The following is a 15,435-nucleotide window of genomic DNA, read 5'->3' as shown; positions in this document are numbered from 1 at the left end:
TGAAACGGCAAATTTGTTTTAAGAAAAGAAAAGAAAAGAATTTAGGTTGAAGTGAGGTTAAAGCAAAAGTGAATTTCCAAGCAAAACCTGGATGCCCCACTCACACAAAACATAAAAAAGCAATAATTTGTTTCATTTTACTTGACCTTCCACTTTTTTTTTATATATTTGTTTCACTTAATTCCCACAGACTCCATAAGTTCAATGTGCTTATAAGCATACTCTGGTTAGAATTCGGGTCACTTGCCCTCCATAAACTGTGCGTGTACATTCAATCAATCAATTTTTTTATATAGCGCCAAATCACAACAAACAGTTGCCCAAGGCGCTTTATATTGTAAGGCAAGGCCATACAATAATTATGTAAAACCCCAACGGTCAAAACGACCCCCTGTGAGCAAGCACTTGGCTACAGTGGGAAGGAAAAAGGAAAGGAAATAAGGAAACCGTGGTTAAGGTCAGGATTAGGGTTAGGGGTTAGGGTTAGGGGTTAGGATTAAAGTTAGCGCTCCGTCCCCGACGTGGAAACGGAGGTGCATGGGCACTCCCTCGCTCAAAAAACCCCCCATGGTCGTAGTCTGTTTGCAGCCTGGGTCGTCGTATGTTCCTAACTAATGTCCAGCCGGACATTTCGGTGTCGGCGTGTAATGCCGTGTCGAAAGCGTTAGCAAGCTAACTAGCTTGCTAACGCTTTCGACACAGCCAAACAAGTGCTCCGTCGCGACGTTTCAACCGTTAGAGGTCTTCTTCAGGCGTAGGAGCACGGTGAAAAAGTCTTGAAAAAGACTGTTAGTTCGGTGTCCAAAGTAGCAGGTAGTGTTCTCTGTGTAAACAACTCGACGTTCGGTGTGGAAATGAGCTGCGGAGGGTTGAGGGTCCTCTTATAGGGGGCATGACGAAGGACTCAGCCTCTGCTTTGGAAAAGAAAAAGAAACTTTTTACAAAAAGAACTTCAGGTGAGAAAAGAAAAGAATTTAACTTAGAATGAAACGGGGTCAAAAAGGTCAATAGGAACAGAAGGATGCCCCGTCTGTCAAAATAAAAGGTAAGTATGTATAAGACAAAGGTAAGTATTATTTTATTATTATTTTTATTTTTTAGTTTTTTATTTTTGTCTTTATTTGTATTTTTTGTTTGTTCATACATTGAACATGAATTTTAAGAACTATCATTTATGTACATATTTACAATTAAATGTTCTTACAATTTGGTTTAAATGGGGTTAGGGTTAGGAGTGAGGTAAAGATTAGGAGTGAGGTTAATGTTAGGGTTGGGAATGAGGTTAGGGTTAGGGCCAGGGCGTAGGAGTAGGATTAGGGTTAGGAGTGAGGTTAGGGTTAGGGCCAGAGCTTAGGAGTAGGGTTAAGGTTAGGAGTGAGGTTAGGGTTAGGGCCAGATGGGACCTGATTATTCAAAACCTTATAAGTAAAAAGAAGAATTTTAAATTCTATTCTAGAATTAACAGGAAGCCAATGAAGAGAGGCCAATATGGGTGAGATATGCTCTCTCCTTCTAGTCCCTGTCAGTACTCTAGCTGCAGCATTTTGAATTAACTGAAGGCTTTTTAGGGAACTTTTAGGACAACCTGATAATAATGAATTACAATAGTCCAGCCTAGAGGAAATAAATGCATGAATTAGTTTTTCAGCATCACTCTGAGACAAGACCTTTCTGATTTTAGAGATATTGCGTAAATGCAAAAAAGCTGATAAGTGACAGCTGTCACCCCGGTTGCTCCTGTGAGGCGGCAGCGCCCTCTGGTGTCTGGAGCCCGCACTCCAGGCAAGGTGCCCTCTGGTGGTGGTGGGCCAGCAGTACCTCCTCTTCAGCGGCCCACACAACAGGACCCCCCCCCTCAACGGGCGCCTCCTGGCGCCCGACCAGGCTTGTCCGGGTGGCGGCGGTAGAAATCGGCCAGGAGGGCCGGGTCCAGGATGAAGCTCCTCTTCACCCAGGAGCATTCTTCGGGTCCGTACCCCTCCCAGTCCACCAAATACTGGAAGCCCCGGCCCATCCTACGGACATCCAAGAGCCGGCGCACAGTCCAAGCCGGCTCGCCATCGATGATCCGGGCAGGAGGCGGTGCCGGACCCGGAGTACAGAGGGGTGAGGTGTGATGTGGCTTTATCCTGGACACAAGGAAAACAGGATGGATCCGCAGTGAGGCCGGAAGCTGAAGCCTCACTGCGGCTGGACTGATGACCTTGAGGATCTTGAAGGGACCGATGTAACGATCCTGCAGTTTAGGGGAGTCCACTTTGAGGGGAATGTCCTTTGTCGACAACCACACCTCCTGCCCTGGCCGATACGCAGGGGCCGGGGTCCGCCGACGGTCTGCATGGGCTTTTGCCCTCATCCGGGCCTTTAGCAAAGCAGAACGGGCGGCGCGCCACACCCGACGGCACTTCCGCAGGTGGGCCTGGACCGAGGGCACACCGACCTCTCCCTCAACCACCGGAAACAACGGGGGCTGGTACCCCAGACACACCTCAAAAGGGGAGAGGCCGGTGGCTGAAGACACCTGGCTGTTATGGGCATACTCGATCCAGGCCAAATGGGTACTCCAGGCCGCCGGGTGCGCGGCCGTCACGCAGCGCAGGGCCTGTTCCACCTCTTGATTGGCCCGTTCTGCTTGCCCGTTGGTTTGAGGATGATACCCGGACGAGAGACTCACCGTGGCCCCCAGTTCCCGGAAGAAGCTCCTCCAGACTTGCGAGGAGAACTGGGGACCGCGATCGGAGACGATGTCTGTTGGAATCCCATGCAGCCGGACGATGTGGTGGACCAGGAGGTCCGCTGTCTCCTGGGCAGTCGGGAGCTTCGGGAGGGCCACGAAGTGGGCCGCCTTGGAGAATCGGTCCACTATCGTGAGGATGGTGGTGTTGCCCTGGGACGGCGGGAGGCCCGTGACAAAATCCAGGCCGATGTGGGACCAGAGGCGATGAGGCACAGGCAGCGGCTGGAGCAGTCCCGATGCCCTGCGGTGGTCAGCCTTGCCCCTGGCGCAGGTGGTGCAGGCCTGGATATAATCCCGGACGTTGGCCTCCAGGGACGCCCACCAGAAGCGCTGCCGGACAACTGCCACGGTTCTTCGCACCCCCGGATGACAGGAGAACTTGGAGCCGTGACAGAAGTCCAGGACTGCAGCCCTGGCCTCTGGTGGGACGTAAAGTTTGTTCTTCGGCCCAGTTCCGTGGTCCGGGCTCCGTGCCAGGGCCTCCCAGACGGTTTTCTCTACGTCCCCAGGTGAGGGTGGCCACGATAGCGGACTCCGGGATGATGGGTTCCGGTGGATCCGACAACTCCGTTTTGACTTCGTCTTCATGCACCCGGGACAAGGCATCCGATCTCTGGTTTTTGGTCCCGGGGCGGTAGGTGATCCGGAAGTCAAAACGGCCGAAGAACAGTGACCAGCGGGCTTGCCTGGGGTTCAGCCGCTTGGCGGTCCTGATATACTCCAGGTTCCGGTGGACAGTGAAAACCGTGAATGGCACGGACGTTCCCTCCAACAGATGTCTCCACTCTTCTAGAGCCTCTTTCACCGCAAGGAGTTTTCGATTGCCGACGTCATAGTTCCGTTCGGCCGGGGTCAACCTGCGGGAAAAATAGGCACACGGGTGAAGGACCTTATCGGTCTCTCCGCTCTGGGAAAGCACAGCTCCTATCCCTGAGTCCGAGGCGTCCACTTCAACCACAAACTGGCGACTAGGATCGGGCTGCACCAGAACGGGTGCAGACGAGAAGCGCCGTTTCAACTCCTGGAATGCGGCATCGCACCGATCCGACCAGGTGAAGGGGACTTTTGGCGAGGTCAGGGCTGTCAGGGGGCTAACTACCTGACTGTAGCCCTTAATGAACCTCCTGTAGAAATTTGCAAAGCCGAGGAACTGTTGCAGCTCCCCCCAGCATCAGCAGGGGGAGCTGTAACCACACGGAGCGTAGAGGCCGTGGAGTGTGGAGAGGGCGGAACTCGGTCGGAACCGGAAGGGAGAGGGACGGCGCGTGCCCGGCCACGCCCTTCATCTCCTTCCCGACGGCGTTCTTCTAACCGATTGTCTAATCGTATAGCGAGATCAATAAGCCCGTCTAAATCCCGCGGTTCGTCCTTAGCCACCAGGTGCTCCTTCAGGACCAACGACAGTCCGTTTACGAAGGCGGCACGGAGGGCAGTGCTATTCCAGCCGGACCTCGCAGCCGCGATGCGGAAGTCGACTGCATAAGCAGCTGCGCTCCGGCGCCCCTGTCTCATTGACAGGGGCGCCGGAGCGCCTTGGGGCAACTGTTTGTTGTGATTTGGCGCTATATAAGAAAAAAGTTGATTGATTGATTGATTGATTGACAGCAGCACGGCTGAAGCGGTCTCTCCTCTATTTGGGTGATCGAACACTGTTCTGAATTCCCTCACAAACCCATCATATGTCTGAAGGAGCCGTGAATTTTGCTCCCAGAGCGCTGTAGCCCAGTACCTCCTCTTCAGCGGCCCACACAACAGTTAGGGCCAGAGGGTTAGGACCAGGGATTAGGGTTAGGGCCAGGAGTTAGAATTAGGTTGAATTAGGTTAAATCAAGGTTAGGATTAGGGCTATGGGCAAGGGTTGAGGTTAGAGTTAGGTTAAGTTAGGATGTAAGAGTAAGGTTAGTGGGCAGGTTCGGGTAAGTTCTGGTAACCCACAGTGACCCCTATGTTCCCATTCAGTCCATGTGGAAATTTTGTTGAAAGCTGTCTAATCCATTTGTTTTCTGCTCTAATTCTTTCACTTTTGCTCCAGGTGGAAACTGACTCCAGGCCAGACAGGCGGATGGAATCAATGCCATGGGTCAGAAAGTGACGGACAACTGGGGTATGTATCTCTTTTTTATGTTTCAAATTGTATCTGTGTTGTGTCAATCTGATTAAAAGTGTGTTTTGTGTTTGTCCAATATATTGTTTCCCACAGACTGCACAAAAAATTATATAAACCAAATTAAAGGAAGCTGGAGAAAAGGACTGAAAAATAGGAAAAATAGTACCAGTGTGGTTACTTTTAACCAATTTTAAGGGCAGGAAAAAATCATCTAATGCAGTAGGTTTTTTAAGAACAGGAGTAGGAGATGGCACACAGGCTCTAACCAAAATGTCCTTCAAATTTTTGTGTTTTCTGTAGGCCGGGTTAGGGTTAGGGTTAGGAGAAAATACTTGATCGGCATCCCGAGTAGGGTTAGGGTTAGGGTAGGGGAACTGATCCCTTCTCCAGCGAGAGAAGGGAGAAGCACGGGCCATCCCCCCCTACCCGCCCGTAATCCCAGTCTCTTGGAGGAGCATGTGTGCGCTGGCGTCTCCTGCCATAACGCACCACGTGCCACCCATCCTCCATGTTTTGTTTTATTAAAAAAAAACTTTTTTAAGTACTTTTTTTAAGTACTTTTTTTAAAAAGGAAAAAAAACATTAAACAACTAAGGAAGGGTGTGCAGAAGATAAAAAGAAAAGAAAAAGAGAAAGAAAGCTACGTTTCGAGCCTGTATGGCTCTTCTTCATGCTAGCACACCAAAAAACTGCAAGCTGGCTGGCTAAAACTGGCTGCCCCAAGCTGTGCAACTGCTCTAGTCAAGAGTCTGAAACAAACTGCTCTGGTCGAGAGTCTGAAGCAAAATGAGCTCCCCGGTCTGTTTGCCTTTTTATAAACTCTCCAGAATAACTTTTTATCTTTTTCAGTTTAAATTTGTTCTTTTTAATTTTTATTCTTCTTTTTCAGGTTTTGCAACATTTTAAGGTAAGTATTTTCCAATTAATTTATATATACATTTTAATACTATTTTCCTTATTTAAACTCTATGTATATTTCCCAATTTATATTTATACACTGTAAAAATGTTTTGTTAAAATAAATAATGAAATATAATGTTTTAGATTTAACCCCATGTATGCCCATCATTATTTTATCTGTAATTGTTTAGGATCCCCATTTTGTAATTTGTAATATATTTGTTTATTTACTTGTTTATTTCCTCGTTTGGCTTCTGAATAAATGGCAATTTGATCCCCTCTGTACCACTGTCTGAATTTTTTAATGTCTCCAATCACCCTTACATCCAAACTCACCCACACAAGGGTTAGGGTTAGGGGTTAGGGTTTAAGGTTAGGGTTAGCGCTCCGTCCCCAACGTGGAAACGGAGGTGCATGGGCACTCTCTCGCTCAAAAAACCCCCCATGGTCGTAGTTCATTTGGAGCCTGGGTCGGCGTCTGCTCCTAACAAGTGTCCAGCCGGACATTTCGGTGTCGGCGTGGGTTGGGGTTAGTAAGGTTTGGGGTTAGTAAGGCTTAGGGTTGGTAAAGTTTAGGGTTAGTAAGGTGAAGGGTTGTAAGGTTAGGGTTAGTAAGGCTTAGGGTTAGTACGGGTTAGGGCTGGTAAGGTTTAGGATTAGTAAGGTTAGGGTTAGTAAGGTTAGGGTTCATAAGGTTTAGGGTTAGTAAGGTTAGGGATTGTAAGGTTTATGATTGGTAAGGTTTAGAGTTAGTAAGGCTTAGGGTTGGTAAAGTTAGGGTTAGTAAGGTTAGGGTTAGTAAGGTTTAGGGTTAGTAAGGCTTAGAGTTGGTAAGGTTAGGTTTTGTAAGGTTAGGGTTCGTAAGGTTTAGGGTTAGTAAGGTTAGGGTTAGTTAGGTTTAGGGTTAGCAAGGTTAGGGTTATCAAGGCTAGGGTTCGTAAGGTTTATGGTTGGTAAGATTTAGGGTTAGTAATGTTTAGGGTTAGTAAGGCTTAGGGTTGGTAAGGTTAGGGTTAGTAAGGTTAGGGTTAGTAAGGTTTAGGGTTAGTAAGGCTTAGGGTTGGTAAGGTTCAGGGTTAGTAAGGTTAGGCTTTCGTAAGGTTAGGGTTCGTAAGGTTTAGGGTTAGTAAGGTTAGGGTTAGTAAGGTTTAGGGTTAGCAAGGTTAGGGTTATGAAGGCTAGGGTTCGTAAGGTTTATGGTTAGTAAGGTTAGGTTTCGTAAGGTTAGTGTTCGTAAGGTTTAGGGTTAGTAAGGTTAGGGTTAGTAAGGTTTAGGGTTATCAAGGCTAGAGTTCGTAAGGTTTATGGTTGGTATGATTTAGGGTTAGTAAGGTTTAGGGTTAGTAAGGCTTAGGGTTGGTAAGGTTAGGGTTAGTAAGTTTTAGGGTTAGTAAGGTTTAGGGTTAGTAAGGTTAGGTTTCGTAAGGTTAGGGTTCGTAAGGTTAGAGTTCATGAGGTTAGGGTTCATCCTGTCTATGTGCCTTTATGACCGTGGCACAAAACAGGCCCTAAAAGACGCACATGAAAATATTAACACATATAAATGAGATGTCAAAATATCTGCATATGAACACAAACTGACACCTGCATTCAGACACGCTTGAGCGAGTGAGTGAAAGGTAAATTCTTGCTCTTAGTGTGATGTCAGATGTGGGCGGGGCTTTGTAAATAAATTTCATCACTTTTAACCTTTTCAAGGCCTTGAACAGAAACAAGAAGATTCCAGCTGTTTCTCTGTCAAGAAATCTGGTTTTTCCTGGTTCTCTCCCTCAGCCCCAACCAGTCCCAGCAGAAGACTGCCCCTCCCTGAGCCTGGTTCTGCTGGAGGTTTCTTCCTGTTAAAAGGGAGTTTTTCCTTCCCACTGTAGCCAAGTGCTTGCTCACAGGGGGTCGTTTTGACCGTTGGGGTTTTACATAATTATTGTATGGCCTTGCCTTACAATATAAAGCGCCTTGGGGCAACTGTTTGTTGCGATTTGGCGCTATATAAAAAAAATTGATTGATTGATTAATACACTCATGAAAGTTTGGCTCTTTTAATGATTTCTTTTTTGTTCAGGAAACATTATTAATGACTGAAAAAAGGGTTAGGGTTAGGATCTTCTCCTGTCCACACAGGGTCAAAATTATACATACAGGCTGAAATATATACACACATTCACTTAAATCTTTTAATTAGTGGTGCTGAAGGTTCTATCATGTCTGACAAGACCAATGACTATTTACTCCTTCATGATTCACTACAACTGGTTGTTTGTGTCTGACAGCACTCACTGGACTGACCAATACCCAGAACAATGGGAACGATTTACACAAGGTAGGAAGGTCTCCTGGAGCCATTTCTAAACAACTGCAGATTCCAAGATCATTGAGCTTTACATTGCCATGGATCGAGAGGGAAAGCAGCCCCTCCTCCAAAATCCACACCCTCTATCTGCACTGAGGTTTACAGCTGCCCACATGGACAAAATGAATGCCTTCTGGAGAAAAGTTATATGGTTAGACAAGACAAAGATAGGCGTTCAAACCTAAGAACACTGCACCAACTGTCATTGTGCAGCAGGACAATGATCCCAAACACACATCAAAACTGGCTGTGGACAGGCTAAAACAGGCTAACATGATGCTTCTGCAATGGCTCGACCTCAACCTTATCGCAAATTTGTGGGCGATGCTGAAAAGTCGGGTCTGTACCAGAAACCCAACTAATTTAAATGAACTCCGCCAATTCTGCCAAAAATTGTGGGAAATCTGCCTGGTAAGGATGCTCCCTGGGTGCCTCCCTAGGAGACACCGGGGAAGACCCAAGACTAGAAGGAGAGATTATATCTCCACACTGACCTGAGAACGCCGCGGGATCCCCCAGTCAGAGGTGGTCAATGTGGAAGTGTGGGGCCCCTGCTGGAGCTGTTGCCCCTGAGACCCAATCCTGGATAAAAGGTTGAAGATGAGTGAGTGAGTGAGTGAGAGTGGTCAAACATCACACATGCATCATCATGCATCATTACGCCAGAAGCTTGTCAATGGCGACCAAAAGCAACTGGTTGAGGTGCAGCTCACTAAGGGACATTTTTTAATATTAGTGAGGGTGTATGTATATATTTGAGCCTGTATGTATAATTTTGACCCTGTGTGGATTAGAGAAGATCCAAAATACATTCAGTCCTGAGGACAAAGTTATTTTTTAGAGTCACTCCAGACTGACAGTAGTTGAAATACATCGACCGAACAAAATAAGTGTATGTAAACTTACGACCAACAACTGTATATCATCAATGAGCATTTTTACCTCAATTACTACATGTTGCAGTTTGAATTTACCATTAATCATTACGTCAGACATCATCACATAATCTGATGGCAAGGACAGGTGACAGGAAGTGGGCGGGTCCCATCTGAAGACTTTAAGAGCCTTTAGTGCTTCGAATCATGGCTTCCATCACCTTCCACTGCTCCGCCGTTACCTGACACACACAGAGAGGTCATGACATAGAGGTTAGCGGGGCGGACTCACAGAACAACAGGAAACCACAGAAAAACAAGAAAAATAACTAATGGGGCTATTCCACAGAGCACCGCTCCCTCCCGCTTTATCCCGTATAGCAAATCAGGGCACGTTTTGAAGCACTGTAGTAAGTTCTTGATCCATCGTTGTCAGTCTTGAACAAATTTGGTATACGTAGCAGTTACGTCCGTCATTGGCACCAGATTTGAAACCGAGGTCAAATATTCTTGAAATCGTTGATAGCATGTGCTAACGTCGGGCTACGCGTATTCCTAATGGCTCCAATCATGTTCTTCTTCTTCTTCTTCGTCTTTCGGCTGTTCCCGTTAGGGGTCGCCACAGCAGATCAATCGTTTCCATCTCACCCTGTCCTCTGTATCTTCCTCTGTCACACCAACCACCTGCATGTCCTCTCTCAGCACATCCATGAACCTCCTCTTTGGTCTCCCTCTTCTCCTCCTGCCTGGTGGCTCCATCCTCAGCATCCTTCTCCCTATATACCCTGAGTCCCTCCTCTGCACATGTCCAAACCATCTCAATCTCGCCTCTCTGACTTTGTCTCCAAACCGTCCCACCTGAGCTGTCCCTCTGATATGTTCATTCCTAATCTTGTCCATTCTTGTCACTCCCAAAGAGAATCTCAACATCTTCAGCTCTGCCATCTCCAGCTCTGCCTCCTGTCTTTTTGTTAGTGCCACTGTCTCTAAACCGTACAACATAGTTGGTCTCACTACTGTTTTGTAAACTTTCCCCTTCACTCTTGCTGATATTCTTCGGTCACAAATCACTCCTGCCACCTTTCTCCACCCACTCCACCCTGCCTGCACTCTCTTCTTCACCTCTCTACCACACTCTCCATTACTTTGAACAGTTGACCCCAAATATTTAAACTCATCTACTTTCACCACTTCTACTCCTTGTAACTGCACTATTCCACTGGGCTCCCTCTCATTCACACACATGGACTCAGTCTTGCTTCTACTGACTTTCATTCCCCTTCTCTCCAAAGCATATCTCCACTTCTCCAGACTAGACTCAACTTGCTCTCTACTCTCACTACAGATCACAATGTCATCTGCAAACATCATAGTCCATGGGGACTCCTGTCTGATCTCATCTGTCAACCTGTCCATCACCACTGCAAACAAGAAAGGACTCAGAACTGATCCTTGGTGTAATCCTAGAAGGAGAGAGCATATCTCACCCATATTGGCCTCTCTTCATTGGCTTCCTGTTAATTCTAGAATAGAATTTAAAATTCTTCTTCTTACTTATAAGGTTTTGAATAATCAGGTCCCATCTTATCTTAGGGACCTCGTAGTACCATATCACCCCAATAGAGCGCTTCGCTCTCAGACTGCAGGCTTACTTGTAGTTCCTAGGGTTTGTAAGAGTAGAATGGGAGGCAGAGCCTTCAGCTTTCAGGCTCCTCTCCTGTGGAACCAGCTCCCAATTCAGATCAGGGAGACAGACACCCTCTCTACTTTTAAGATTAGGCTTAAAACTTTCCTTTTTGCTAAAGCTTATAGTTAGGGCTGGATCAGGTGACCCTGAACCATCCCTTAGTTATGCTGCTACAGACGTAGACTGCTGGGGGGTTCCCATGATGCACTGTTTCTTTCTCTTTTTGCTCTGTATGCACCACTCTGCATTTAATCATTAGTGATCGATCTCTGCTCCCCTCCACAGCATGTCTTTTTCCTGGTTCTCTCCCTCAGCCCCAACCAGTCCCAGCAGAAGACTGCCCCTCCCTGAGCCTGGTTCTGCTGGAGGTTTCTTCCTGTTAAAAGGGAGTTTTTCCTTCCCACTGTAGCCAAGTGCTTACTCACAGGGGGTCGTTTTGACCGTTGGGGTTTTACATAATTATTGTATGGCCTTGCCTTACAATATAAAGCGCCTTGGGGCAACTGTTTGTTGTGATTTGGCGCTATATAAAAAAAATTGATTGATTGATTGATTGATCCCACCTCCACCTTGAATGAGTCTGTCATTCCGACTGCGCATCTCACCGCTGTCACACTATTCTTGTACATGTCCTGCACTACCCTAACATACTTCTCTGCTACTCCAGGCTTCCTCATACAATACCACAGCTCTTCTCTTGGCACCCTATCATAAGCTTTTTCTAAGTCCACAAACACACAATGTAACTCTTTGTGTCCTTCTCTGTACTTTTCCAACAGTATTCTCAGAGCAAACATTGCATCTGTAGTGCTCTTTCTCGGCATGAAACCATATTGCTGCTCACAGATCTTCACCTGTTTTCTAAGCCTAGCTTCTACTACTCTTTCCCATAACTTCATGCTGTGGCTGATCAGCTTTATGCCTCTGTAGTTACTGCAGCTCTGCACATCACCCTTGTTCTTGAAAATAGGAACCAGCACACTTCGTCTCCACTCCTCAGGCATGCTCTCACTTTCCAAGATTTTATTAAACAATCTGGTTAGAAACTCTACTGCCATCTCTCCTAGACATTTCCATGCCTCCACTGGAATGTCATCTGGACCAACTACCTTTCCACTCTTCATCCTCTTCATAGCAGCCCTCACTTCTTCCTTGCTAATCTCTTGTACTTCCTGATTTACTCTCACCACATCATCCAGCCTTTTCTGTCGCTCATTTTCTTTATTCATCAATTCTTCAAAATATTCCCTCCACTTTCTCACCACACACTCCTCACTTGTCAGCACATTACCATGTGCATCTTTTACCACCCTAACCTGCTGCACATCCTTTCCAGCTCTGTCCCTATGTCTGGCCAATCGGTACAAGTCCTTTTCTCCTTCCTTACTATTCAACTTCTTGTACAGCTCGCAATATGCCTTTTCCTTTGCTTTTGCCACTTCTCTTTTTGCCTTACACCGCATCTCCTTGTACTCCTGTCTACTTTCTTCATCTCTCCGACTATCCCAAAACTTTTTCGCCAACCTCTTTCTCCTTATGCTTTCCTGGACCTCTTCATTCCACCACCAAGTCTCCTTGTCTTCCTTCCACTGTCCAGATGTCATACCCAGTACTGTCCTAGCTGTCTCCCTCACCACATCTGCTGTACTTTCCCAGTTGTCCAAAATTGCTTCCCCTCCAACCAGTGCTTCTCTCACCTGCTCGCTAAATTTCATACAACAGTCTTCCTCCTTCAGCTTCCACTATCTGATCCATTGTTGAGCTCTCACTCTCTTCTTCTTCTTTACCTCTAAAGTCATCCTACAAACAACCATCCTATGCTGTCTAGTGACACTCTCTCCTGCTACCTTACAGTCTGTGATTTCTTTTAGCTTGCATCTCCTACACAGAATGTAGTCCACCTGTGTGCACCTTCCTCCACTCTTATATGTCACCCTGTGCTCCTCCCTTTCCTTAAAGTAGGTATTCACCACAGCCATTTCCATCCTTTTTGCAAAATCAACTACCATCTGTCCTTCCCCATTCCTATCCTTGATACCATATCTACCCATTACTTCCTCATCACCTCTGTTCCCTTCACCAACATGCCCACTGAAGTCTGCTCCTATCACCACTCTTTCATGCTTGGGCACACTCTCCACCACCTCATCTAACACACTCCAGAAATCTTCTTTCTCCTTCATCTCACAACCTACCTGTGGGGCATATGCACTGATGATATTCATCATCACCCCTTCAATTTCCAACTTCACACTCATCACCCTGTCAGACACTCGCTTAACCTCCAACACACTTTTAACATACTCTTCCTTTAAAATGACCTCAACACCATTTCTCTTCCTGTCCTCACTATGGTACAACAACTTGTACCCACCGCCGATGCTCCTGCTCTTACTTCCCTTCCACTTGGTCTCTTGCACACACAATATGTCTACCTTTCTCCTCTCCATCATATCAGCCAGCTCTCTCCCTTTACCAGTCATACTACCAACATTCAAAGTCCCCACTCTCATTTCCACCCTTCTAGTTTTCTTCTTCTCCCGCTGTTTGTGGCAACGTTTTCCTCCTCTTCTTCGTCGTCTTCGCCCAGCAGTAGCCCAATTTCCACCGGCACCCTGTTGGGCAATAGCACCGGTGGCGGACGTTGTTAACCTGGGCCGCGACCGATCCGGTATGGGAATTCGATTCTGAGTCTGCATAGTTGGGTTGGCTTGTTTTACGCCGGATGCCCTTCCTGACGCAACCCTCCTCATTTATCCGGGCTTGGGACCGGCACTCAGAATGTACTAGCTGCACACCCCATGTGGCTGAGTTGGCTCCAATCATGTTGTAACATCTTTAAATGGGGTATTCCTCATGAGTGCAGCCTGAAACTTGTTTGATCGTGCTCCAATGGGGTAAAAGTTTTAAGCAGAAGCAGCATTTGTTGCAGCTGTGGCTGACGGCACAGCTCCCTACCTTTGTTTTCGGGCAGGTTGCCAGGTCTGCATTTTATAAGCCACAATGTTAGGAGGTAAACCACATTTAGCCAATTCATCCCATTTTTGTATGTTTTTGGGCAACCACAGTAGAACAGTGTCATGTAGAATAGGCCTTACATCAAGATCAAGAAGTTTGTTTTGATATACACAGCAAAAACGCACAATAAGACCATGGAATTAAATTCATACTTTGCTTGCTTCCCTTCACTTATACAAAGATGTCAGTAATACAAAGTGTCCGGGGATCAGCCAAGTACACCCTTATACTAACTATGAATGAAACTGGTCAAATGGTTCTTGAGATATCGCGCTAACTAGCGAAAACGGACAGATGGACATGCTGATCACTATATCACCCTGTATTTCATAACGGGGGGGTGGGGGATAAAAAGTTCCTGATGACATTCAGTATGAAGTGTGAAGAGGGTGTATCTTTAATGATGTTGTGAGCCTTCCTAATGGCCCTGCTGGTGTAAATGTTGCTCCAGAGATGTACTGTGCAGCTTTAAGGAGACGCTGGAGCACCTTCCTCTCCTGCACGGTGCAGTTTCCACGCCACCCCGTGATGGAGCAGGTGATGACCTTCTCTACTGCACCCCTGAAGAACATGGTGAGGATTTTGGCTGGCAGCTTCCTCAGAAAGTAACTGTCTTCTGTGTCCTTGGTTGATGAGTTGTAAGACCAGATGAGATCCTTGCTGTTGTAGATTCTGAAGAATTTAAAAGTTCTCAGTCTCTCCACCTTGGCCTCTCCAATGTGGTTGGAAATATGCTGCATCTTCTGCTTCCTTGGGTCAATAATCATCTCTTTGGTTCTGTCTGTGTTCAGGGAGATTGTTTTCCTGCCACCTCTGTCCTACAGTCTGTCTCCAACCCTGGTGATCAGCCCTATGACTGTGGACTCACCAGTAAATTTAATAATGCTGGTGTGGTCCTGGGGGGCCACACAGTCACAGGGTGTGGACAGGAGGATTGACCGCACCATCAGTGGACCAGCGGTAAGTGTACTGTGAGGGGTCGAGGCTTGCTGGGATTGTCTTCTGAATTTGTGCTATGACTATCCTCTCAAAACATGTCATTACCATAGGAGTGAGTGCACCGTGATGATAGTCATTAAGACAAGTCACAGAGGATTCCTAGTGAAGGACACAAACGCCTGCACCAGAGAAAGGCCGAATATGTCTGGGAAGACCTCGACCAGCTGCAATGAGCAGGCTCTGAGTGTGCACCCTGAGATGATGTTGGGACCTGCTGCCGTTCAGAGCTTGATTTGGCTCAGGATCTGACGCACCTCTGCTGGTATCACTGGCAACGGTGCGTCACGCCTGCCCTCAGTAACTGGTGGGTCTTCATGGCAATGGGTGTTAAATTAGGGATGCGGCCGATATCAATCAATCAATCAATCAATTTTTTTTATAAAGCGCCAAATCACAACAAACAGTTGCCCCAAGGCGCTTTATATTGTAAGGCAAGGCCATACAATAATTATGTAAAACCCCAACGGTCAAAACGACCCCCTGTGAGCAAGCACTTGGCTACAGTGGGAAGGAAAAACTCCCTTTTAACAGGAAGAAACCTCCAGCAGAACCAGGCTCAGGGAGGGGCAGTCTTCTGCTGGGACTGGTTGGGGCTGAGGGAGAGAACCAGGAAAAACACATGCTGTGGAGGGGAGCAGAGATCGATCACTAATGATTAAATGCAGAGTGGTGCATACAGAGCAAAAAGAGAAAGAAACAGTGCATCATGGGAACCCCCAGGCAGTCTACATCTATAGCAGCATAACTAAGGGATGGTTCAGGGTC

At 46.9% G+C, this 15,435-nt stretch overlaps 1 protein-coding gene across 1 annotated transcript in view; it reads right to left on the bottom strand.

The window, feature by feature from the left end:
- Positions 1-9,088: 9,088 nt before the first annotated feature.
- decr1 (2,4-dienoyl CoA reductase 1, mitochondrial) overlaps positions 9,089-15,435 on the bottom strand; it is a 178,379-nt gene continuing 172,032 nt past the window's right edge. The window contains exon 10 of the mRNA XM_034165307.1: positions 9,089-9,208. Within this exon, the coding sequence (XP_034021198.1) occupies positions 9,149-9,208 (60 nt within the window). The 3' untranslated portion in view covers positions 9,089-9,148. The remainder of the gene's footprint in view (positions 9,209-15,435) is intronic.

This window comes from Thalassophryne amazonica, unplaced genomic scaffold (assembly GCF_902500255.1).
Source record: "Thalassophryne amazonica unplaced genomic scaffold, fThaAma1.1, whole genome shotgun sequence".
Classification (NCBI taxonomy): Eukaryota; Metazoa; Chordata; class Actinopteri; order Batrachoidiformes; family Batrachoididae; genus Thalassophryne; species Thalassophryne amazonica.
The sequence above is the reverse complement of the archived record's forward strand: the minus strand, read 5'-3'. Positions and strand labels throughout refer to the sequence as shown.